This window comes from Pyrus communis, chromosome 9 (genome assembly GCF_963583255.1).
Source record: "Pyrus communis chromosome 9, drPyrComm1.1, whole genome shotgun sequence".
In the NCBI taxonomy this organism is placed as follows: Eukaryota; Viridiplantae; Streptophyta; class Magnoliopsida; order Rosales; family Rosaceae; genus Pyrus; species Pyrus communis.
In genome coordinates this window covers 1,293,742-1,321,100 of record NC_084811.1, presented here as the reverse complement: position 1 = coordinate 1,321,100, position 27,359 = coordinate 1,293,742, and the positions used below count along the sequence as shown (strand labels likewise).

Below are 27,359 nucleotides of genomic sequence, written 5' to 3'. Positions count from 1 at the left end.
TATCCTGCACGATCTTATTCTTCGCGTACATACATTATACATAGATACATACACAGATGCATATTAAATAGCAGCATATAGTAGACATTCTGCGTATTTCGTTACATTGATAAGGTAATTACTACGAGATCACAGAATTTAGACAAAACTGCAGAAGAAACTTTTTTGGTATGTTCTTTACTCGAATAAGGCACAGTGAAGCTTCCAAAAACGGACTCATAGATTTTGTTTGTCGTTTTGAATGACCATATATGCAAATATTTGAAATGATAAAGCTCCAGATAACATTTTATATCTTGCATTCTCTGATTTGAAGAATTTAAATAGCGATCCGCCGATTTCTAAGAATTTATCGAAAGCTTTTTCACTATACATTCATCGGAAGTTTGACAATGTCTTCGTATGACGGTCTTATTAGGTATGTTGAAATCTTTGATTTGGATCAATCTGTGTTCTTTCATGCTCTCATCGCGTTAGACTTTTTTGTAATCTGCAGTTTTTGGTAGATCTGCATTTGTCGACGGATCATCATTTGCCATTCATTCTAACGAGCTTTATGCTTGAAGTTGGTAGCGTTGTTCATCGCTTTCTGAAATTTTACGATCACAACAGATTTCGATGCCATCTCTAATTTGTTACGTGTTCATGCCTAAACACGCGCTTAAATGTACGATCAATTCAGTAAATTTCGATGTTATTTTCCACTTTGTTTCTGCGTGTTTCAGTATGTCGTTTGTCGCACAGTTAGGATTCTGGAAGAACAAGAAAGAGTGCTTGTTTTGCTTGTTGCTTCACATGTGTTTTTGACATTCAAGCAATGGAAAAAACACCACTTCTTTTTCTTATCGGCGTATTTGTTCATCGTACGAAGTAGGAATAGAGGATGGTGTGTAGAAGGAAAGAGGGTTCTGAGGATCCTCAAATTGTATTCGTTCATCGTATATCGTGCGATCAGAAATTATTTTAAATACTTTTATTTAAAATTAAATATGAATAGTACTTAACAAAAACTGATCGCATAACATGATTCGTGTAGAAGGACAAAACTTTGGTGTAGAAATCATTGTGTTTCTAAGATATGTGCTTATATTACAACATTTGTTTTTCCTTGAAAATCCTAGAATGTACTTTTTTTACTTAAAAACATTTTTAAGTATTTCTGCCAAACAATGAGATTTTTTTTTATTATCTAAAATTGCTTTTAGTGATTTGAAAAAAAAAAACTAAATAAATTATTAACTATGCATAGAGTAGTTATTCACCATATTTACTAAATGACGTGACAATGCATGTATCAATATTTTACTAGTTAAAAATTAAACATAAATTCATGTTAGGATATGAGGGAATGAATTTGGTAGAGTTATGGTTAAATATATAATAAAAATAATTAATTAATTATTAATTTTTTTTTTGGGTTTTTAGGCAATTTAAAATTGACATAATTTTTTCTTTTGGTCAGATTTGAAATCGATATAATTGGGTTTTATTTTTGTCATCCGTTAATTATTTTGATTATTCGGTAAACATATTTGTTAAATAAAAATTAAAATAACAAAAATATTCTCAATTTAGACTATTTAGTAAACAATGAGACAAAATGATTTGACAAAAATTAAGAATATTTTTATCGTTGTGATGACTGACGAGGGACAAATTCAAAAACTAATTTTATGGATTTTAAATTTCAACAATAGAATTAGGAGTTATACTAATATAAAAAACATGCGTCTTTTTTTAATATTATAAAAAGATGAGAAAATACTTGGCAAATTGGTGGGTGTAAATAAAACATACTTAGAACCACAGAAATCGAAATACCCCAAAACCGCAACGCTGTCTCTCTCGCTCAAATCAAGAAAAATCACTCTCCCTCTCTTTCTATTTTCTTCCACTCTGAATCTCTCTCTCTCTCGCTCTATGTAAAACCCCTTCGAAACCCTAATCCAACTCTCGCCGTCCTCTCCGGCGATTCGCCCCCTTCAGTTTCAGATTACTTGGCTTCGCGCTGCCACTACCAGTTCTTCTCGCTACCCGTGTAATAATTTTTATTTTGTTGTTTTTGCGTACGTCTTTCTAATTTTTCTTGCAATTTTCTATGGTTTTGGTGCAGTATTTGCTTATATTTCTGTGTAAATTGTTGATATTGGCTCGTTATTGGGTTTTCTTTGTTTTGTGATTCTGTTATTCTAGGGCTTTTTTTGATTAAAAGAAGGGTTTTTGTTCTTCTAAATTAATGGTTCCGAGCCGGTTTACGATTCGGGTTTGTTCATATTTTTGGCGATTTTTTGTTTCTGTTATCTTAATTTTCTTGGTTTATGTTTGGTAATGCAGACAATTTATGGCTGAAGCTGATAAACTCTATGGGGAACTTGATGGAGGTGGAGTACCTGTGACCGTGGCTGAAATCAATGCCGAGATTGAGAATGCGGAGCCGCTGGTAGATGACCAGGCTACGGCACTAGACCCGGCTCCGGAGCTGACAGAGGCCGATGTACAGGGGTATGAACAAGAGCATGGAGTGACATTTGCACAAGAACAAGAAGATGCACTTGCACAGTTCCGGGCACAGGAGCAGGAAGAGGCACTGGCCCAGTTCCAGGCACAGGAGCAGGAAGAGGCACTGGCCCAGTTCCAGGCACAGGAGCAAGAAGAGGCACTGGCCCAGTTCCAGGCGCAGGAACAAGTAGAGTTACCGGTAGAATTGCAAGGGGAGGAGGCGCAATTATCTGAACAGAACCAAGAGCGTCACGAAGATGCTGCTGCCATTGGTGGAGGTGAGAAGAAGTGGCCTGGATGGCCCGGAGAGAGTGTTTTCCGGATGCTGGTTCCTGCGCAGAAGGTTGGCAGTATAATTGGACGGAAAGGGGAGTTCATTAAGAAAATAGTTGAGGAGACGAGAGCTCGCATTAAAATTCTTGATGGACCCCCAGGAACGACTGAAAGAGCCGTAAGTTTCTACTGACCTGTGTGAATGCGATTCAGTATTCTCTTTTAACCAATATTACGTATTTAGCTGCTTTTGGTCACGTGGTTTATGTCATTCTCTATAATATGCTTTCACCTTGAAATATTTGGGCATTATAGTTCCTATGGTCCTATGGTTTAGTTACTGGACTAAGTTTTACGTGAGAGTAAATATGCTATATCATAGTTGACGAAAGCTTCCTTGGTGGCTATAAATATTTGATTGTTGTTGAGAGTGCTTAATGCTTATTGTTTTTTGGTTTTTCCTCTACGTGACTATTATAGAGTGTCGCTTGCACCAGGTATGCCAGTCATATGGTGATATCATTGTTGAAATGACCTAGGGAAAGATGAATATGAAGTTCTTGACTTTCGAATATAATTGTTACTATGAAGATCAATGACCAATATGATCAGTTGGTATGTATGGACTTCACCTTGTTGAGTTTAAAAGCTATAGGTTGATATTGACAATTGATTGAATAATTACAGGAAAAAGTATACAATAATTGTCATTGAAGATAGTAAAATAGGTATGAGGCATACTGCATGTGTTAGATCAACATACACATTAAACGAAATCTTGATTAGTTTGACACTCTGACTAGAAATATATTGTCTGTTTCATAAAAAAATTTAGGTTCTAGTTATCTATTCGTATCCCGAAGTGGTGATCTTCTTAGCTGTGTAATTTGATATAGACCTTTTAGGAGAAGAAAAGTGCTATCCAAATGAAAACAATACTGTATAAGCTTTTAGAAATATCTAGCCCTGTTATCTTGGAGAGTCTGAAAATCAATGAAATTATGGAAACTGTGTTGGGCAAATAATAACAAATGTGAGTCACCACTCTTAAGTATTCAACTCTAGAAGTATTTTTCTAAAAACGTTTAATCAAAGAAGACGTAAAAGAAGCGACATCACAAGAATCCACAAAATATGAATAAATCCATTTATTGTAATAACAACAATGAATGTGTGCAGGTTTTTCGTGCAAATTTTAAGGCAACAACTCAATCATCAATAAGATCCCACACTTGAAGAACCAAACGTCCAGATGGAAGGGATCAGCATTGAGCATTACATTGTGCTGAAAAGTTGATCTGAATAAACACGTACACTATTTGAACATTTGTTCCACAAAGCTCTGCATTATCTCTGGTAACTTCAGAACCTGGATGATTGATGTCTTGCCGCAGATGGTGTACACCATAAACGAAATAATTAATACTCAAAAACGTGATTCTGAAGACTAATGATAAATTTTAAGTGGCTTATAAACTGTCCTACGTATGTTTGAAGCAAAAAAGCAGTATAACTAACTACCGTCAATTGTCAGTATCAATCAATTAGTTGCACGTATTAGTGCTAAGCTGTTGCTTACCCCTAGCGAGTTGTCAAAACTGTAGGCCATGATACTGTGGTGTGTAAGGATTATGAACATATTTGGTTGGAAGATCCTACATAGATATGCTTAGTGCATGGATATTTGGTTGGAAGATCCCACACAGATATGGTAGAATTATATTTGGTTGGAAGATCCTACATAGATATGTTCAATGCATACCTTTTGGTTTACAAAATGGTTTGATGTATCTGAAAGCTGTGTACAATTTTGCCCTTCCTTGTTACCATTTCACGTGGTCCTTTTTTTCAAGTTTTAGTTTTTACCTGTGTGAAAGAATTGTTGATTTGGTAAAGGCCAGTGTTTGTTATATGCTGATGGTGCTTTTTATTGCGTTGATTAGGTAATGGTTTCTGGTAAGGAGGAGCCTGATTCTTCTCTTCCCCCTGCAATGGATGGCCTTTTGAGGGTTCACATGCGTATTATTGATGGTTTGGATGGTGATTCATCTCATGCGCCACCGGGCATGGGTGGCAAAGTCTCTACAAAGCTGCTGGTTGCAGCTTCACAGGCAGGAAGCTTGATTGGGAAACAGGGAGGAACTGTTAAATCCATTCAAGAAGCATCTAACTGCATAGTTAGAGTTCTTGGATCAGGTAAGCTTCATTGTATTTTGAATCTCTTGTGCTTTACAGTTTGCCTAAGTACTTTGAAACATACACAAATATTTGAGCATCTTAGTGTGAGTTCTAAAGAAGTCAATATGAGACTACGTAGCTGTGTGTCGTGTTAGATATAATTTTCTTCAGTATAACCAAATAAGTAAAGCTTAAAAGTTTGTCTAGTGGTTATAAGAGAGATATTTAGTTGCAGTATTTACATAGTTCACAAACACCAAAAACTTAAGTTTTTATAATTTTGCATTCCTATCTTCACCTGTGTGTTTGTTTAGTTCCTCTGCTTGATTGCCTGACTTCTTGTTGAATGATTTGGTGCAGAAGGCCTACCGATTTTTGCTCTTCAAGATGACAGAGTGGTTGAAGTAGTGGGTGAAGCTGTTGGTGTGCACAAAGCAATTGAACTAATTGCATCTCATCTTAGGAAGTTTTTAGTTGACCGCAGTATAATTCCAATATTTGAAATGCATGTAAGTCTGCCTTGTCCTCTCAATTGCAATTGGTCAACCCATCTCTCGACATTTGTGTTTGATGAAACACTTGATGATCAATATTTTGTATCAGATGCAAATGGCAAATCCTCAGATGGAACATGGGCCACCTCATCAAAATTGGGGTCCACCTCAAGGTCATCCCCACAATGGTGGTCATGGGGGTCCTGGATTTGGGCCACCTAATCCCCAATACATGCCACCTCCTCGGCAACATGACAATTACTATCCACCAACTGACATGCCTCCACCAATGGAGAAACAGCCTCATCATGGTATATCAGCTTATGGAAGAGAAGCCCCAATGGGTGTCCACCAGTCATCAAATGCTCAGTCCGCACCAGGAATGGTAACACAGGTTATACTCATGTTCTTAAATCCATTTATAATTAAATTGGTAATCGAGTTCTTTCTCATAGTCCAAATATGTACATCATGATGATTTTTCTTATTTTTGCAGATCACCAAGCAATTGCAAATTCCGCTGTCATATGCTGATGCTGTTATTGGCACAGCTGGTGCAAGTATAAGCTATATTCGACGAGCTAGTGGGGCAACTGTTACGATACAAGAGACTAGGGGTGTACCTGGGGAGATGACTGTTGAAATCAGTGGAAGTGCTCCCGAAGTTCAAGCAGCTCAACAACTGATACAAGTAATGCTCCTTGTCCTTGCATTTGATTCTTCTATCTTGATCATGCTTTCTAGCTTGTTAGATTTTTGGGAGGTCGTAATAGGAGTACGGGCAAACTTAAAACATGTTTTATTGGGTGTTCTGCTATAATGATTTAGTGCATTAGCGCTGTTAGAAAGCTTCCGCTGTCGGTAGTAGTTGATATACGAGAACATTTCTTTTATACATGCATTATGAATTTATGTTAGCTTAAAAGCCTTTGTTCGTTTTGATAGTACAGCGACCTTGACAGTGCTTTGTTGGTCGGTTTACAGAATTTCATGGCAGATGCTGGAGCACCGCAGCCGACACCAACTCCTGGCTCTGTGGACCAAGGTTATAACAACTATGCGACTCACGGTTCAGTTTATGCATCTCCCCCATCTAATCAAGGACACGCAGGACAACACGGCGGCTATGGCTCAGTCTATGGCTCGCATTATGGGTACTAGACGGGAACCTCTACTAGGCTAAAATTGTTTATCGGTGTGAATTGGTCAACGACAAAATAGTTTCTTTAGGGCAGTTGTATCGTTGTACTGTGGGTTCACTTTTGAAACTTTGATTTTGAACTAGTTATTGTCAGATTTTCGGTGTTGATTAGGCTGGCTAACCGTAGGGTTGAACCGATTTACTCTGAACTTGCCTTGTTCTTAATTAATGGACATGCTCTTGTTAGTAGCTTGGCACATTGTTTTCCTGTTGATGCATTAAGGAGGACCCGACAGTCTTAAGACTCTTAACATGTAGCAACTAGCATGGAAGAAAAAGTATCTGGGAAATGGCATAAAAATATGTTGGGTTTTTATCACATGGTTCCTGAGATTGATTAAACTTATCATTTGGATTTCTTACTTTTAAAATCAATCAATGTTATCCTTGACATTCACTATCTTACATCAATTTGGTCATTTTATTAAGATTTCGTTAATTATTTTGTTAGTTTGTATGTGGGATCCACAAATCTAATGAAATGGTGACAAGTGGATTACACAAATTATTGCAAATGGTCCCCGACATTGATCCAATTCCTCAGTTTGGTCCATGCGTTTCAAAAATCGATAAATTTGACCCTGCTTTCAATACCACACGTCAATTTAATCCTTATGTTAAAGTTTTGTTAATATTTTTTTTTGTCCCACTAATCCAATTATATGGCGCCACATGAATTAATTATAAGAAACTATTTTTTTAAGATCCAAAACTAAGAGTAAAATAAGAAACTAAAAACCAAAACTAAAAGAATAAAAAGTCATTTTTGTCTTCATGACGGTAAGGGTATGCTCAAAAAGAAAAGGAAGGCACCATGACACCACTAAAGTGTTAACGCAGAATACTCGTCCGTTGGTTCACTCTTAAAAAAAAAAGGTTCTTACAGTTAATCCACATGGAGCCATATGATTAGATTAGTTGGACCACATCAGCACACAAACAAAAAATATTGATAAAATTTTAACGGAATGACTAAATTTATGTGCGGTAGTGAAAGTCAAAGACCAAATTTATCAATTTTTGAAACTTAAGGACCATTTGCGATAAAAAAACCTTAATTTGTGTGATCCACGTGTCACCATTTCATTGGATTTGTGGGCCCCACATACAAACTAACAGAATAGTTGACGGAATTTTAACAAAAATACCAAATTGATGTGGGGTAGTACATGTCAGAGACGACATTGATTGATTTTGAAAGTGAGGGACCAAAATGATGAATTTGATTAATCTCGAGGACCATTTGTGATAAACCCCCAAATTTGTTTTATGTTGAAATACGATGTCTAGTTTCTACAAAATTTTGTTAAAATACTGACTTTTTATCGTTGCAGCAATGGCCCATCAATTAAAATTCATGACCATTGGTCTCTTAACTTATCAAAATGTGCAGTTATGACCTTTTTTGTCAACTCCGTTAGAACTTTTATCAAAATGAGTCACGTGCTACGCACGTAGCGCTGAATCAAGAGGCAAACATGGAAAACCAAATGTGAAAAATTGTAGCAATGGTCTCTCAACGTTAACCAATTGAAGATTTGTTCTGTCAACTTTTACCTAATTAGAGCAATTGTCTTAACTTTAACCTAATTGTAACAATAGTCTTTTGAACACAACTCATTTTGACAAAATTCTAATGGAGTTAACGAAAATGACCATAGCTACATGTTTTGATGAGTTAAAAAGACCAATGGTCATGAAAGTTAAAAAACCATTGCTCCAATTGGGTTAAAGTTGAGGGACCATTGCTGCAATTTTCTCAATAAAATATTAAGTTAGAAACGGAATTTCGTCAACCTTGGCATCTTTGTAATGTTGGGGAATGCTAGCTACTTTACCCTGTTGGGGAGTATTTTTATTTACCATAATCTATAGTATATGCTCACTATCAACTTCATGGCTTGACATTTGTCCACTAACATAACTATAGTTAAACCATTTATTTTTATTTGATAAAAAAAAACATTTATATTTAATTTTTTGGCAACTTTCCACATATTATTTCTTATGTTGACCTATCTATCAAGACGGTGTACCACTTATGTCTCGGGCACAATAAAAAATTTCTTCCCAATCTGGACAATTTTTTCTTTTTTGCCTCTACGTCTTCCCATCTTCTCCAACATATTGGCGCCGCAGATTGGAAACCAATCCGCAACTAAGCAACCACAACAACCCATTTATGTCTATTACAAACGCAGAAGGCACGTATGAATGTGAAGTTGGATTGATGTTGAATTGAGATGCAATTGAAATTAAAACTTGGCTAACTTTTAGTTTATTTTTGTTTTTTGGGTAAGCAACTATGAATTTGAAAATAAGAAGCAAGCAAGGCATATAATAACAAAACAAAAAATTAGGTGCAATTTAACTGCAACAAAACTCAAAGTGTAATTTAATCTGCAACAAATAACAAGATATTTGTTATTGGTTCTTGATTTTGGTAATCAAAAGAATTTGGTAGTTGTGGGTTGTGATTCGGATTCGTGGGGTGATACTTTGGGAAGAAGACGGAAAGGATTGTCCATAATTTTTGAAGATGCAGCTAGCAAAAGCGGGGTACATATGGAAAATGGTTGCCAAATTGTGTTTCTCTCCTTCGTAATGATAAAGAGAATTAAATTAAATTATTTAACCATGATTATGTTAGTGGATATATGTCAAGCTCTAAAAGATATGATCAGCATAAATCGTAGTTTATAGTGATGAACAAATAAGTAATATTAGGGAGACTAAATGTTTGAACCAAGTGACGTGGTTGATTATTGGATTATTACTTAAATGTTGATAACGTGCTTATTTTCTATTGATGACACATAATTTTGTTTGCAAATTATATGCCTAGGATTATCCTTTTTGAAAATGCAACTAGCAAAAGCGGGTATGTACATATGGAAAGTGGTTGTAAAAAAGAAATAAAAATAAATTATCTAACCATGATTATGTTAGTGGCGAACAAAATTGCTCGCTTCCCTCTTGCCTTTCTCCTTGGAATGCTTATTTTCCTTTCATAATATTCCTTGTGTTATTTGGTAGATGAACACATTGAATAGGTTGGTTGTTTACCACCACAGATCCATGGTGCTTGTTTTAGACTTTGGACTATAAAAACAATGGATTATTATATTAGTATTCATCATTATTTTTTAAGGTTGCCAATTTGGAAGAGCTAGGGTTTCTGTATGTGCAAAAGTTTCATTCTTCAAGTCACCATCCTAGATTCTCTGTGTTTTTTGCCTAAACTTTTCATTTCTTTTGGAAGCTAACTAATTAGTTAAGCGTTGATATAATGTTAATAAATAGCTGGCCAACATATTACATTATTCCTTCAAATGCTAGCTGCTTAGTACTGTATATATTAGTTGTGTTTGACGCAGGATTTTAATTTCAAACCCAAAGACAATTGGAGCTGAAATAACGTGAGAATATTTTCCAAACATCACATCCTTAATAAAAAATAATAATGAGAAAGAAGTTCTTCCTTCATTAGGAATCTAAATCAAACTTCTCCCTTTATTTATGCAGAAAACTCAATTACTGTCCACACAAGGAACTTTCTCCTTAAATTTTCATTCATGCATGCAGACTATAAATATCGACCTCTCTAGCTTTCAATTACAACTTAACATTAGAAATTGGCTTCAGTCATCACATCTTTTCTGTCACTAATCCTTTGTTTTTTGGTAGTTCCGTCGTTCATCTTTCCAAAACTTGCTCCGACTTCGAATTTCTTACATATATCAATGGGAAATAGTGAAGCAAAACAGCAAGAACGCCGCAAGCATTTCGAATTTCCGGCCTCACATTCTCCAAACACTTCACATCTGAGCCATGATCATACTCGCTATTCGAATAGTATCCAGGTCAAACCAACTAATGCGTCTGGAGCTGAAGATGCGCAGATTGGAACGGCACAAGTGCAAAAGGGAGAGATGAATTTGGAAGACAATGATGCATTTTCTGACTACATTAACCGCATGAAATTTAAGATCAGAGCTACGACCTCCAATATTGATCCCGAGAATGATGCATCCACAGCAGATGGTGTTTATGAAACAAAGCAAGAAGATAATGAGTATGAAATGTTTACGGATTTTGTCAACCACTCTAAGTTTAAGATTAGAAAGACATCCAGCATCGGAAGTAGAAACAACATCTCCTTTAAGAAGTAGGAGACTCAAATTCTGCAACCATATGTGTTCTGGTGATTACCGGCATGTTTATGGATTGTGTTCTCCCTCTTTAATTCTTTATCATATTTACGTCCTGGATACACAGGTTATGTAATGTTGTTGATAATACAACGTGTATGTATTTCTCAGTCAATAATATTAAATCAATCTTTTTTCATGTGTTTCTGGATCCCATTCTAAATATGCTGTTTTCGAGCAATCTTAGCGAACGCAGGTAACGATGATGTTAGAATGAAAAAATATCTCATCAGTTTACCCACTTAATTAGGTATCTTTAATACATACGCCTATAAATCATAGGACAGAGATGAGGAGATCCATCCATGAGAGGGTGACAATTGCTCTGAGATGATAGCTTGTAGGTTCCATCTTAGGACTGCTACTGTAAGGTTTCCTAAAGGAGTAATGACACGATGATTGGCATACGGTTACTTGGAAAACATCTTTCTAGAAAGAAAATCTTCTCTGTGGAATAAAGTTAAAATGTCTTTTGCCCTTTCACAATTTTCCATGCGTTTTCTAGATCACAGAATTTACCCATTTAGTAGATATTGTTTGTTGAGAACAACAAATTTAATGGACATGCTCTTATTATTAGCTTGGCACATTGTTTTCCAGTTGATGCGTTCAGGAGATAGCCGTTACAGTTTTAGCATGTAGCATACTAGCATGGAAGAAAAAGTACAAAAAAAATGCATCTAGAAAATCACATTAAGATATGTTTTATGTTGAAATACGATGTCAAGTATTTGCAAGGTTATGTTAGAATATGAATTTTATCATCTATTGAGTCTTAAAAGGATGACCCAAGCCAACAAGGCTCTGCTTTACGAGGATTAGGGGAGGAACCTCTATCGTACATAGTCATATCCTTACTCTGCAAAAAGATTATTTCCATGACTCAAAACCGTGATCTTTTGGTCACAAAGAAGCAACCCTTCCGCTACGCCTAGTTGACAAATAAAAGAATCGATAAAAAAAATACTAGCAAGTTAGTCAAAATGGAGTTGCGACAACCTTAGCATCTTTGTAATGCCTGGAAATGCTGTCTACCTTTCCACATGACATATAATGAGTGGGGAAGGTACAAAGGAAAAGGCAAGATGAGAAGGTAGCTAGCATTACACGTAATGTATTGAATGAATTTTAAAAAGTTTAGTGATGCAACAATACCACAAAAATTATAAAATAAGTTAGGTTTCCTAAATTTTTTTTTTTTTGCCGAAAATTTCCTAAATTAAAATAATGTATAAATGCAGAACTTCACTAAACTAATTAGAAACACTAGCTGATTTTGATAAAAATGTAAGGGTAACTTACACTTTACAACCTCAGGTTTGGAGTCTATTGCAACCTCATACATTTTCAAAACACTTCATTGCCATACATCAACTACAATTTTATTTCAATATAATACCTCCATTAGATTTTCCATCCAATCCTCCATTAAAAGCTAATGTGGCAACGTGATGTCTACTGTCATGTCAACTTTTAATGGAGGATTGGATGGAAAACCTAATGGATGTATTGTATTGAAATAAAATAGTACGTAATGTATGAGAGTGAAATGTTTTAAAGATATTGTATGAGGTTGCAATAGACTCCAAACCTGAGAAGATAAAGTGTAATTTAGCCAAAATGTAATAAACCGTGCTATTAATAAGGGTAAAGTACAAAAAATACCTCAACTATTGGTGTCACGACATTTTCATACCTCATCTTTTAAAATTGACAATGTCATACCTAATCTTTAAAATTTGGTCCAATATTATACCTTCCGTTACTTGGCCGTTTACTTTTCAGTTAAATACTGACGTGGCTTGATTCAGGATCCACTTTCGATTAAAAAATCATTAAAATATTATTAAAAACTAAAAAAAATATATTTAATATTATTAAAAAATTAAAATAATAATAAAAAGTTAAAATAAAAAAAAAAACCATCAGTTCGTCCCTCCCTTCCTCTCTCTTCTCCCCATCTTCATTTTCTTCCCCAACCTGCAAATCCAAAAAATAAAATAAAATAAAATAAAATTTGAAAACCCAACAACCCCCCTGCGGAAGAACAAGAAGGAGAAGGAGGAGGAGGAGGAAGAAGAAGAAGAAGAAGAAGAAGAAGAGGAAAAAAAAGGAGGAAGGAAAAAAAAAAAAAAAAAATTCCCCCCCCCCCCAGGGTCGGCGCGGAAGAAGAAGAAGGGAGAAGAAGAAGAAGAAGAAGAAGAAGAAGAGGAAGGAAAAAAAAAATTTTTGAAAACCCATCAATACCCCCCTGCGGAAGAAGAAGAAGAAGGAGAAGGAGAAGGAGGAGGAAGAAGAAGAAGAGGAAAAAAAGGAGGAAGGAAATTTTTTTTTTTTTTTTTTTGAAAACCATCAACTCCCTTGCGGAAGAAAAAGAAGGAGAAGGAGGAAGAGGAAGAAGAGGAAAATTTTTTTTTATTTTATTTTAAAAACCATCAACTCCCTTGTGGAAGAAGAAGAAGAGGAAAAAAAAAAAAAATTTTTTGAAAACCCATCAAACCCCAAATCCACCACTTTCATCCATTCTCCACATCCTCTTCCGCACCCATCATCCACCTTCTCTGCGCACCCATCTTCCCGCCGACGGGATCTGGGTTTTTTTTTTTTTTTTTTTTTCTGGGTTGCAGGAGGGAGAAGAGTGTGGGTGTGGGGGAAGTCAAATTGGATATTTTTTTTTTTTTTTTTTTTTTGTTTGTTGGGATTTGCAGATGGGGAAAGAAGAGGAGGGAGGAGGGAGGAGGGAGGAGGGGAGGGACGAAATGAGGGTTTTTATTTATTTATTTTTTTCCTACTTTTTATTATTATTTTAATATTTTAAAAATATTAAATAATTGTTTTTTAGTTTTTAATAATTTTTTAATAGAAAGTAGGTCCCGAATCAAGACACGTCAGCATTTAACAGAAAAACTAACAGAAAAATTTACAGAGGTATGACATTGTCACAAATTCGTAAGATGTGGTATGACATTGTCAATTTTAAAAGATGATGTATGAAACTGTCGTGACCCCAATAGTTGAAGTAGTTTTTTGTAATTTACCCTATTAATAAAATAACCCAGAAGTATTTATTTATTTATTATTGAATTCACATTGGAAAAAAAAAGAAAAATCCAATAAAATAAAATAATAGCAGGGATCATATAACATAGCCATAGGACTTCCGTCGTCTTGAACATCACCACAATTTTCTTTGTGTGATTTAGCAGATGAATACATTGAATAGTTTGGTTGTTTCCCACCAGAAATCCATCCTGCTTGTTTAAGATTTTGAACTATTAAACAATGGAATATTAATATCCAAGGTCGCCAATTTGGAAGAGCGAGGGTTTCTGCATGTGCCAAAGTTTCATTTTTCAAGTACCATCCAAGATTCTCTATCTTTTCTGCGTCAACTTTTCATTGCTTTTGGAAGCTAATTAATTAATTAAGCTTTGATATAATGTTAATAAATAACTGGCCAACATATTAATTGCATAATCCTTTTCAATTGCTACTTTGCTTTGCTAGCGGCTTAGTGCTGTATTAATTAGTTGTGTTTAAAGCAGGATTTAATTTCAAAACCTTAGAAAATTGGAGCCGAAATAACGTGGGAATATTTTCCAAACATCACATCCTTTAGAAAAAAATATTGAGAAAGTTCTTCCTTCATTAGGAATCTAAGCCAAACTTCTCCCTTCAATTCTGCAGAAAAATCAATAACTTTCCACACAAAGGAACTATCTCCTTAGACTTTCATTCATGCAGACTATAAATATCGACCTCTATCTCTAGCTTTCAATTACAACTGAACCTTAGAAATTGTCTTTAGCCACCGCATCTTTTCCTACACTAATCGTTGTTTTTCTGTAGTTCCGTCACTCATTTTCAAAACTTGCTCAGTTTTCAAATTTCGTACATATATCAATGGGAAATAGTCAAGCAAAACAGCAAGCACGCCGCAAGCATTTCGAATTTCCCGCCTCTACTGCTCCAAACACTTCACTTCCGAGCCATGATCATACTCGCTATTCGAATAATATCCATGTCAAACTAACCAATGTGTCTGGAGCTGAAGCTGCGCAGACTAGAACGGCACAAGTGCACGAGGTAGAGATGAGAATGGAAGACAATGATGCATTTTCTGACTACATTAACCGCACAAAATATAAGATCAGAGCTACGACCTCCAATGCTGGTCTCGAGAAGGTTGCATCCATAGCAGATGGTGTTTATGAAACAAAGCAAGACGATAATGGATATGAAATGTTTACGGATTTTGTCAATCGCTCTAAGTTTAAGATTAGAAAGACATCCAGCATCGGAAGCAGAAACAACATCTCCTTTAAGAAGTAGGAGACTCAAATTCTACAACCAAATGTGTGTGGGGGTGATTGCAATCATGTTCATGGATTGTGTTCTCCCTCTTTAATTCTTTCTCATATTTACCTCCCAGATAAACAAGTTATGTGATGTTGTTGAATTGTCATGTATGTATTTCTCAGTCAATAATATTAAATCATTCTTTTTTCATGTGTTTCTAGAGCCCATGTGCTATTATAAATCTGCTATTTTTCTAGCAATCTTAGCGAATGCAGGTAACAGTGAGTTAGAATGAAAAAGATCTCATCAGTTTACCCACTTAATTAGGGATCTTTGATATGCATATAAATCACGTGATTCAGGAAAATGCGACTGCATGCATTTCTTCACTGAAGTGGAGAGAGACTTCCTAGAAGTGACTTATATGCACTGCAGCAAGCTTCAGACAGGTAATTTTTCACCAAGTCCTTGACAATTGGCATCTGTTTCTTTACCTCTTCGAAAGGCTATAATTTAAAAGGCGAGACTCCTTTGCATGGCTAGCTAAGCAAAGATGGATGTTTGGAAAGAGCTCAACCATGAAGTGCTTCTACATCTCTATTTTTGTACGTGCTAATTGGGGACCGAGATAATAGAAAGCAAATCCAACCTAAGCTACATATGTAGGTTTGACTCCATTCAGGCAATAAAACATCTAAATAATATTCTGGTTTGTACGCGCTTGCTGGATCCTACTTTTATGAAGAGTTTCTGGCTAAGAAGCTGGGAATATGATTCCCATACACCACTTCAATTGAAGAAATTGCTCCTTTATGAGCAATTTTTTACTATTCAGCCAAAGTGGTTCTCCCTTCATTTCTGTATATATTTTTCAGTTTTCGAGCAAGGATCGCAAGAACTAGCTCTCGAGATTTCTCATTACTTCATCTCCTAAACTTAGTATACAAGCTGCTTGCTCAATTTAATTTCTAACATACAAAAACAGAAAAACAAAAACTCAAAGTAATGACTTGAAAAAGAAGAAGAACTAGTCTGTTTATTCCCTTAGGGATCTTCAATATGCGTAGAAATCATGTGATGCAGGAAAATGTAACTGAAGTTAAAGACTTCCGAAAAGTAGTCATGACTTTTATTAACTTCAAAAAGGAAGGAATCAGATGACAAGTTTTGGATAAAAGGAAAGACTTGATTATGATTGCAAAAACCAACCCAGTGTAATAAAAGCTACAGCTAGGTGCAACATATAGACATTTCCTCCAATACCATCCTCAGGAAAATGTTCTGTAACTGGGCTAGTGTGTAAACAAATCCCTCTTTGAACTGCATATGCATCTCCATTTTTGTGCGCGCTTATTGAACGAAAGAACATAAAATAAATCCAGCTAAGCTACAGATTTTGCCGGATTCCATTCAGACGATAAAACATCTAAATATTCTAGCTTGTTTACAAATAATGCCTAGAGAATTTGGAAACCAGTAGTAATAGGGTGCCCTTCCACTTAAAGAAATTAGGTGTAAAACAAGTGGGAATACGATCCCATATCACTAGTTCATTTGAAAAAATAAAATAGATCTCCTTGATGAAGAATTTTTTACTATTTTAGACAATGTTTCCCCTTCATTATTTCTGCATATATTTTTAGTTTTCGAGCAAGGATCGCAACAATATGCTCCCAACATACCTAACTTCTCCACCCATCTTACAAATAAGCTCAAGGTCTCTCATCTTTTCATTAAAGCCAGCGAAAAATACTTCTGCCATTCTTCATTAAGCTATCAAATAATTTCTTCTCCTAAAAACCAAATGGGAAAAAGTCAGCATAGCTCAAACTCCAAGTGTTTGTGCAAGCACATCTTCAGTTCTCCTTGCCCCATTTGCAAATTGGCAGCAGCACCAATTCATGCTTCAAAGCTGGAGAAAAACGAGAATAAAGGAAATATGACTCCACCAACGAAGGTTCTTGCTGAGCCGAGTCATGCCAAGGCTAGTTCAAAAGTTGAGAAGCGAAAGTCCAAACTAGTGCCACAAATTACGAAAGCAAGTAGGACAATAAGTCTGGGTTACAATGATGCATTTTCTGACTATATTAATCGCACAAGACTTAGGATCCAAGCTATGTCCAACGTTAGAATGGAGAAGATTGCCTCCAGATCAAGAGATGATGGATATGATACAAAGAAAGAAGACGATTCAAAAGACGCATTTTCCGATTATATAAATCGTGCGAAGATGAGGATCAGAAAGACATCAAGCATTGGAAATAGAAAGATTTTTTCCTTCAAACGAGTGTAATTAAGGAGAGTGAAATTAAACAAGGGAGATTTAACGTTTGTATAAAATAATGATAGTGGCTATACTTAAAGTCTTGATGTGAAAAACTTAGTAAGGGCTGTGTGTGATTGTAGTGATTATCTTCCCAGTTTGTTTTTATGCTTAATTACTGTATCATTTACTTGTAATTTCTGTGCTCTTCTAAATAATATGGTGGTTCCTTCTGTTTGTTATTCAAGATTTCACTTTATGGGCTGTACGATTTCCATCTCAGTGCGTTAAATCTAAATCTTTAAGTTCATTTTATTCAGAACAAAGCTGGTGTCTTCTGTACAATATAATGCCTAGAGAATTTGGAACATGTAATTGGCTGCGCTTGCTGGATTCCACTTCATTAATTAGGGGTAGAGAATGCTGGGAATATGATCCCACACATCACTTCATTTGAAGAAATCATTAAGTACTCCTTTGAAAGGAATTTGACTATTTCAGTCAAAGTTTTCCCATCCATTTCTGCATATATCTTTAGTTTTCGAGCAAGGATCACAAGGACTTATATATCCATGCTCTCAACATTTCTCATTACTTCATCTTCTAAACTTGCAATCCTAAACTTACGACAAGCTTGTTCATTTCGATGTCTTGAAAACCAATGGCAAAGGGTCAGCATAGCTCAAAATCCAAGTGTTTCTGCAAGAAAATCTTCAGTTCTCCTTGCCCAATTTGTAAAATGGCAGCAACGGCTCATGTTTCAGCCGCACAGGAGGAAAGCAAGACCAAGGAAAAGATGCCTCCGCCAACAAAGGTTCTTGTTGAGCTGAGTCACACCAGTGCTAGTTCAGAAGTTGAGAAGAAAAATCCAAAAGTAGAGGCACAACTTAAAAAAGCAAAGGGGACAGAAAATCTGGGTGACAATGATGCATTTTCCGACTACATTAGTCGCACAAAAATTAAGATCAGAGCTGTATCCAATGTTGGTATGGAAAATATTGCCTCTGGATCAACAGGTGATGGATATGATTCAAAAAATGAAGACGACGTGAAAGATACGTTTTCAGATTATATAAATCGTGCGAAGATGAGGATCAGAAAGACATCAAGTATTGGAAGCAGAAAGGTTATCTCCTTCAAACAAGAGCAATTAGTAGAGTGAAAATATACAAGGGAGCTTTACAGTTTGCTTAGAGGATCTCGATCTCCAATGACAGTTTCCATATTTATGTCTATGGTTCTGCTTAAACTCTTGATTAATAAGGAATGTGTTGGTGATTCCAGTGATTATCTTCCTAGTTTGTTCGAATACTTTAGCTGTATCATTGCTTGCAATTTCAGTTTCTGTTCTAAATACTATGGTTCCTAGTTTGTTTGAATGCTTAAGCTGTATCATCGTTGGTAGTTTCGGTTCTTCCTAAAAGAAATTATTGTCATTTAAAATGTAGGTATTCGAAATTTCACTTTACCGTTATAATTTTCAGCCACAGTTGTTAATTCAAGATCTTTGTTAGTCTGCAATTTGGTATTAGATTTTTTTATTTTTTATTTTTTTGTGGCAGCCATGAGAAAATTGAATTGATTGAAATAGCTGTGATTTTCAGAATTACATGATCGAGAATGAAGAACTTGTACGTAGAACATGAATAGGGTTCGAAATTAAAGAACGAAGTTCAGCAAATGACGATCACAACCAAGTGTTACATTCACAAGCTGGTTTGGTCGTGTCGAAGCTGCTCAAGCAGATTGCAAACGCAAACAGGACAGTGGGTAGCGACAATCCAAGGTGAGGACATCTTTTCCAATCTTTCCAGACTGTAGGATTACTGTAAGATCCACATCGCCCAGGGAGTGATCCTTATATGTATATTATCATCCCTACCTAGCACGAGGTCTTTTAGAAGCTCACTGGGTTCAGGTTTCATCGGAACTCCGAAGTTAAGCGAGTAGCGCGAGAGCACTCCCATAATGGATGACCCATTGGGAAGTTCTAATCTGAGTTCCCAGAAACAAAACCGTAAAGGCGTGATCAGGGTCCAAAGCGAACAATATCGTGCTAAGGTAATGGAGTGGACCGGGATGTGGTGAACCCCGACCGGGATGTGACAATTACCCTCTCTTGCTATTCAGTCGAAACATTGTGGGACCGATCAACAGTTGCCACATGCTGGAAATTTTTAACAGAAGCCACTGTAACACGTCCTCTAAAGTTAAGGCACCAGCATTGTAGCTGCTCATGCCATCTAGGAGACTTATTTTTCAACACCATTGGTTCAGCACCCGGGAAGCATCACCAAAGGAAGCATCTTGACTTCAAGGAAGAAAGTGAATTCTTCTTGACTTTAGGCTAGTTTAAGATTCTCCCAAAATAATTTTCCACCCAAAGTAAATCATTATTTCGAGCTTTCAATTTATTTATAACTAGTGGAATCATTACATTTTTCCGCTGTGATTATAAGACAGAGGCTTAGGGAAAAGGGGTAGAGAAAAAACCTAAGAAGACTTGGAACTAATGGAAGACATATTGCGTAAAATCGAACGTATTGACATTTTAGGATTCATACAGCCGACCTCACTTAGTAGGATTAAGCTTGGTTGTTGTTGTTCGGTAAGCATCACATAATTAGTAGATTCGTACATATCAACATGTAGTGTAAAACTGTTGGAAAGCATCTAAAATCTCATCACGTCTAATGTGCTTGCTAGATTCTGTATTTGTGGAGAGAAGGACGCATTGTGTGTAGGAATATGATCCCACACATCATATCACTCAGAAAAATATGAAAAAGTCTACTTTATGAAGAACCTTAGCCCAATATGTTTCTCCCAGCTGGTTTCTTTCACACACCGCCAACAAGACCGTGTCCCTGCCTTCCATACTCCAAATCCTTCACCGTCAACCCAATCTCAGAAAGCTAAGAAAGATAATGATGATCAAAAACCCATGTCAGAGGCTCAGAAATCAGAACTGGATACCGATGATATATTTTCTGAATACATTCATCGCGCAAAGATGAAGATCAAAAGTAGTAGGAAAGTTGCGGTGGGAATAGGAGTGCCTCTAAGTTCTAACTCCAAACTGGATGATGTACATGTTGAAAAGAATGAGGATCATACCAGGGACATATTAAGTACATTAAACGTGTCAAGACTAAGATCAGAAAGATGACGAGTAGTATTGGAAGCAGCAGAAAGAGAGTTTCAAAGGAGGGCACGCACGAGAAATTGGATAGCCTTGAATTTGAGTAGAAAAGGCCAGTTGACAAATCCTGGTATTAAATGTTGGTACTCCCTGAATAATTTGATGTGAAGTCCAAGTTGAGAATAAATTTTTTATTGCTGTGAAATAGTTTCTTTCGCTCAGTTGTATTTTTTATATACTATAATTTGTGTTCATTAGGGTTACCGGAGGCTTGCTTGATCAAATTTTCTCTGAACCTAACCTGTTTTTGGTTTAATGGATACGTTTTGTTGTGTACTTCTCTGCTCGGTTACGAGATAATTAGTTTAATTGAATTTGTTAACAACCAAACCTTGCCCCACTAAGTGGAATTGGTTGTATGAATCCTAGAACGCTACTATTTGAATTGAGCAAGCAAATAATAGAGAAGCCGACAAACTAGCCAAGCGAGGATTTTCGAAATGAATGGTCACAGAACCTCATGAGCGTTTTTGAAGTACCTGTTGATCTGTTGGGACTTCATGAACTGAGGAGCGCCGGGTGTTTGTACTACTTGTAAAGCCTCATATTTGCAAGTGCCCATTTAGTTTCCTCACTCATCCCTTACACTTTTTGCCTGTGGCTCTTCCTCCTGCTTGCATCTCTTCTTTTTGCCTACTTTGTCCTGGACAAACACCATGGAGGCATCCTTTCAGTCTGCAGATAACGATCCTATTCAATTATCTCATCCGCCAACCTGTCCACATTTTTTTTTCCACATAAATGTACACTGAAGCAGCGGATTTGGTTCTCATGGAAGTAATAGTTGCACTTCAGTATCAGCAAACAACTTCTTCTCCACTTTGGGTTTAAACACATAAGGCACGTAATAATCAAGTCTCCTTAGGACACTGTCTTCGTCCGCCTTCTCCATTCGTTCCATCAAAGGAGCCCTATCAGTGAAACCCGGGACAAATATTGAACGTGATCAGGAACGCCATCAATGAGATTATATGGAATCCAGTTCATACTCATTTGATCCACTGGGATGGTTCCTTCTGTAGTAGCCTGAATAGGGCATAGCAGATTTCTTGGGACGGTGGGATAGGTGATACAGCAGCCACCAAAGCAGGTGGAAACGAAAAACCGAAGTTCAAACCGAAAAAGTCCTCAACATACAAACCTTGTGAAGCACAAGAGTGCCATACAAATAGCACGGGCACATGTTCACCTCAACACTCTTGCAGTTACATTTATGCGTTTGGAGGCGGTTCGATGACCCAGGGGGTATTGGCGAAAAAGGCGATTACCATAAACATACCTCAGTCTTGGGAAAGGTAGTGAAGTAATTGGGACGGTGTGGTTTCAACGCCTTCGAAGACGACAAGACTCCATATTTTGAAGAAGGGAAGGATTGGTATGAAGCTACCGATCCTCCCATTCTTCCTTACATTACACTATTTTTGGTGACGGTGTGGTTTCGACGCCTTTGGTTACCAAAGAAGACAAGACTCCATATTTTGTAAGCCTAAAAGGGATTAGTGTGCCTTTCAGTTCTTCAGGCAATGTTTCAAAAGCCAACATGTTCAAGGACACTGGCACACCTTCTATCACGCCTTAATCTCGATATTCCCCGAATATCAGGGTAAGTCTGCACACGTTCCTTATTTGTGTATTCATTATATTTAAATTTATAAGTCTTATTTATTTCTTTTTCTTAGCATTTGCATTCAATAAATGGCTTTCGTCATCCTTGGATGTCGGCCAGCATGTACCTACATTGGTATTCGGGGAATATCGTGATCGGGGCGTGTCGCCTCCAACCCTAATTCGCAAATTTTTATGATTGTTTGGTGGCGGAAGTAAGGAGTCAGATTCCGATGACACCAATTGGAAATGGTCCATGTTTGGGAACTCAACTTTGCTACAAGAGCAAGACTAATCTGAAAGGGCGAATACTGATTGTGCACTTTTGATGGTGCTGATGTGAAGTTTAACACCAATACAAGCATTCATTCCACCAAAAGATTATGTGATTCGTGTATGAAGCACTTCAAATGTTTTGTCATAATTTACTTGCATTTTTATTGAAAATTGATTACAAATACATTTTCATCAAAAACGCTTTCAACCATTTTAAAAGCTCTTTCGAAATGAGCTAAGAATTTTTACTTTGCAATGCAAAGTGTCCCTTGGGATCATGGTATTAATGGAAACTTTGCTCAGTCCAATTTCTTGATTGTTTATGACCTAGGGAAAAATGGTGGCAATTTAAGCCAACTGACTTCCATAAGATTAACATATAAGTTACATTACAAAACAATAAAGGTTCTTTGGACCATGATCGTTATGAGTCTTGTATTTCATGTTTTGTTTAGTTTTCTTAAATTTTTAAGTTAGGTGTAGTCAAGGAGAAATTCTTGGATTTGACCCCCTTGCCATGTCAGTGGTCCGTCCCTTCTCAAAAAAGAGGGAAATCCTCGTATTTGGTCACACCCAACCCCACACATTTCACCCACCTCATCAAGTCTGCCGCCCTATACAGGCATCTGCACACAAGAATCTCTCATACTAATACGAGCCCTGCAAGAGTACTCGGATACGAGCCAACATGTACTAACAGGCCCTACAAATTTAGCACTGCACCAAGGCTTGTTGCTAGTTGCTCCCCTTTGGCACGGCTAAATCTCAAAGCATAACCAGTGATACAAACACCATGATATCACCATCAACGTTGAAAATTATTGGTGCTAATAACATTCATATTATGACAGCATATCCATATAATCACCACGAAATACACCATTGACTAACTAATTACCGATCTAACTAACAAAGACTACATAAATAATCAAAAAGCAAAAATTCCTTTGCACAAACGAGGGGCGTACTCAGATTGTATAGCAGCAGCAACTGATCTCCAAGTACACAATCTAGATGGGGGCCGCACAAGTCGTCCTAAAGTGGCCGGTTTGATTGCACCGACTACAATGCACCACTCGCTTCACACGGCCACGGTCTTCTGCTCGAACACGCTTCTTTCTTGGTCGTCCCGGTGGGCGGAGGGACTTAGGTGGATTGATTAGAACATCAGCAACCATGCTCCCATTTGGATCTCCCTCAGATAACTCCTTCCAGAGGGATTTGTCTGGAATAGGATGTATTGTTTGTGAGTATGTCTTCCGATAGGTGGTGACTGTGAAGCAGCTCTCCGTAAATCGGTTGACTTGCTGCCTGCACGATTTAAGTGCTGCAACGGCATGTGCACATGGCAAACCATAAAGCTGCCAGCCCCGACAAAGGCAGCAACGGTTTCGAATGTCCACTATGTTCGTCCCTTCATGGGATATAACTTCAAATTCAGCCTCATTAGCACGGAGGACCTGATAAGTGCGTGCACGCTCTTCAGCCTCCAAAACATGCCTCTCTGCACTGGGCACAAGAATCGATGTCCACTGCATACTGATCTCTCGACGCTCATTGAACCAAGTCATCAGCTGCCTTCTGACGTATTCCATCATCTGAATGATTGGAAGACCCGACGCCTCCAATATCCAAGCATTTAGAGATTCAACTATGTTAGCTGTCAAATGCCCAAACCTTGTTCCCTCAAAATAAGCAGTAGCCCACAAGCGAGGTGGAATTCGCCTAATCCAAAATGCAGCATCTTGTGATATCTCTTCAATCTCCAAAATTTTTGCTTCAAATTCTATAACAGTGAGAACTTGAGCAGCCTCCCATAAAAGATTAACAAGCATTGTATTGTTAAACTCTTTGCGGAAGCTATCACTCAAGTGACGCATGCAAAATCCATGAAAAGCAGTGGGAAAGTTTGCTTCAACTCCATCTACAATGCCCTTCTGCCTGTCCGACAAAATTGTAAGCCTAGGCATATTTTCTGTATTAATCTCAAGCAGATTATGAAGTTCAGAAAGAAACCACATCCAGTTATCATCATTCTCCTCATCAACAACCCCAAATGCCAGAGGAAAGAGAGCACCATCACCATCAAAACCGGTTGCAAGAAGCAAAGTTCCCAGATACTTACTTTTCAAATATGTCCTATCAAGTCCAAGGAGGGGCCGACAAGCATTCAGGAACCCATAAATTGATGCCTGATATGATATGAAGAGGCGTTGGAAGCTGTTATCATTCACGCATGCATAGACGGATGCAATACTCCCTGGGTTTGTCCGTTTAAGCTGTTCACAATATTGTGGAAGCAAGCGATACCCTTCTTCAAAGGAACCACGCATTGCAGCCATGATACGCTCCTTGCCTCGCCAAGCTTGCTTGTATGATAAGGTGATACCATGAACTCGGTGAATCTCCTCCAGTATCTCCTTTGGCTTGTAATTAGGGTTCTCTCTAAGCCGTTGCTCCACAGAATTTGCAACCCATTGAACCGAGGCTTGCTGATGGCCAAGATGAGAAATTCCTCCACATGTATGATTATCAATGATGGTCCTGATTGTGAAAGTTGGAACTCCAGGAAGCTTTGCAGCATGAATACGCCATGGGCATCCCTCAGTGGCACATTTGGCAGTGAAGCGAGTCTTGTCAGATTTAACAGTCTGCATTTCAAAGTGTAAAGCAATAGCAGTATCCCTTAGCGCCCTCCGGCAGCTCTTGACATCAGGGAACTCTTGCCCCACTGACAATTCATAATTGGGATTTACATGCGCCATACGGGCCTGAATCACAGGACTGGGGCTGAGTGCAAAATCAGATGCCTGGATACTCAAACCATGGGCAGATTCTATCCCCATTTCATTATTTTGAACCATAGACAGTTCCATGTTTTCATCAAGTTCTTGGCCCTCTGAGACGGCCAGTTCATTGTTCTCTAAGACCATACTATGGTTCTGAGTAGGAAGAGCCATTTCATGGTCATCATGATTGGGTTTCTGATCCACACCTAACTCGTTATCATGCCCATAGCTGTGACCATCATCCCCTTCTTGGTCATGGCTCTGTCCTAAACCCAATTCATGATCAGCATGCCCTAAACCCACGTCATGGTCATGGGCCTGTCCCAAACCCAAATGATGGTCACTAGACTGTCCCAATTGAAAATCATGATTTTGCCCAAGGCCTACGTTATGATTGTGGCCCAGTACTTGCTGATTCTGCCCAAGCGCTAAATTGTGACTTTGCCCAAGCATCAAATCGTGGTTAGCCATCAAAGAAGTCAAACCCGCTGTATTAAGTATAACAAAGACGGCAATAGCTCCACAGTCTCCCAAAGAAACAACCAATTTATGGTTGGAAGCACTGCCTTTCAAACTGTACTAAAGCATGTCTACAAAGCAATATAGCTACGATCAGTAAAGAATCACATGCCTCTATCACATCAAGCATCAACTCTGAATCTGCACACATCTCCATACACAAGAAAATAATACATAAAATATGGAAAATATGAAAAACACACTTAGCAAGACAAACAGTCAGCAATTTTGACACATGCTTTCACTTCTCAAATCTGCATGCCTCCAAAGCAAGTAACAGCTACAAACAAATGCCTAAAGGCTAAACCGTGATCAGACAGAAGCAATGCAATTGAAAAGACAAAGAAAGTAGAAGAAATTTATACATTAGTGCACCAATTTGTCATAATAATACCATAAAATATATATACACACAACCCAAGCCTGATTCATGAACACAACATACCAGACTGAACAACCCACCTTTCAGCTGCTTATATCAAATTTACATCAAACCAAAAATTGCCACGGCATTTTACCCCGACACATTTAAAACATACAACCGTGGCTATTGGAGATCTAAACCAGTCAAACAAACCAAGTATCTCATCTGCTTCTGCTGAGAACAGTATAAAAACAAATGAAATCGAAAAGTCTAACGAAGCCCTTCACATTCTAAATCTCTTACAGCACAAGCGTCACTCGGGTGTCTCACCTATACCCCGGACATTATATAAACCAAGCTTGCATTCTTCAAACCGAAACATAAAATAATCAAAAAATCTATAATTGAACTCCCCCTTGCTTTGAAACACTTTCCCAGCCACCAAGCAAGAGCACTCTAATTCAGTAACTCTTACTTCATACAAGAACAGTAACCACAGAATCAACAAATTTATCTCATTCACAAATCATCATGGACATTGAAGCCAAAGCAATAATCTTTCAACCAGACCAATCGTTAATACCAAATTAACAGCAAAACAAGCTAGTTTAACACAACCATTAAAATGCCACTCAAGAAATAAACGATCATATTCATTAAACTTTCAAATATTAATCAACTTTCAAAAATTAAAATAAACTCCAAACAACACAGACCCATCAAAGAAAGCCCACAAAATAAAAGCTCTCAACAGTGTAAATCAAGCAAAAAGGTACCTGAAATTATCGAAACCCTAGCTCCAGCCAATTAAATTCACAAGCTCATCTTCAAAATCGATCAAATCAACAAAAAGACGAACTGGATTTTACTCAAAACACCGAGAATCGAAATCCCGAAGCTGCAGAAGGCGGATCCAACTCGAAAGTCGAGGTCTTGGAATTGCAGGAAGAAGAGAAACAGAGAGTGCAGAAGAAAAAAGGGGCAAAAAACAACGACAATTTGAAAAGACGGAGCGGAAGGAAATTGGCGGGTAAATTGTGGAGAAAATCGTGAAGGGCAAGAAGGAGAGGAAGAGAGATTGGGAATTACAGGGGCAGAAGAGGCAGTGTATGTTTAGGATTGTGAAGGGAAATACAGGTATGAGGGGCTTTGAGAAAAAAGGGGGTATTTAGGTCAAAGAAATTGG

The 27,359-nt window shown here is 37.4% G+C and overlaps 3 protein-coding genes across 5 annotated transcripts; 2 read left to right on the top strand and 1 right to left on the bottom strand.

Moving 5' to 3' along the window:
- The first annotated feature begins 1,813 nt into the window (after positions 1–1,813).
- LOC137744927 (flowering locus K homology domain-like) lies at positions 1,814–6,834 on the top strand. Of its 2 annotated transcripts, none has more exons than XM_068484745.1 (7): positions 1,814–2,066; positions 2,335–2,950; positions 4,716–4,968; positions 5,311–5,459; positions 5,554–5,838; positions 5,941–6,135; positions 6,429–6,834. In XM_068484745.1, the coding sequence occupies exons 2-7, from the start codon at positions 2,342–2,344 to the stop codon at positions 6,603–6,605; spliced, it is 1,668 nt and encodes a 555-aa protein (XP_068340846.1). In that variant the 5' UTR covers positions 1,814–2,066; positions 2,335–2,341; the 3' UTR covers positions 6,606–6,834. The 2 variants fall into 2 exon arrangements, with proteins under 2 accessions (XP_068340846.1, XP_068340845.1); XM_068484744.1 differs by having other exon boundaries at positions 1,815–2,038.
- An 11,245-nt stretch (positions 6,835–18,079) lies between these two features.
- Positions 18,080–18,580, top strand: LOC137745417 (uncharacterized). The gene has a single exon (XM_068485375.1). It carries the CDS (start codon positions 18,080–18,082, stop codon positions 18,578–18,580), a length of 501 nt encoding a protein of 166 aa, XP_068341476.1.
- Positions 18,581–23,203: 4,623 nt separating this feature from the next.
- On the bottom strand, positions 23,204–27,359 carry LOC137745929 (uncharacterized). Of its 2 annotated transcripts, none has more exons than XM_068485959.1 (2): positions 26,950–27,359; positions 23,204–25,950 (listed from the first exon to the last, which is right to left on the bottom strand). In XM_068485959.1, exon 2 carries the CDS (start codon positions 25,759–25,761, stop codon positions 23,512–23,514), a length of 2,250 nt encoding a protein of 749 aa, XP_068342060.1. In that variant the 5' UTR covers positions 25,762–25,950; positions 26,950–27,359; the 3' UTR covers positions 23,204–23,511. The 2 variants fall into 2 exon arrangements, with proteins under 2 accessions (XP_068342060.1, XP_068342061.1); XM_068485960.1 differs by having other exon boundaries at positions 23,204–25,880.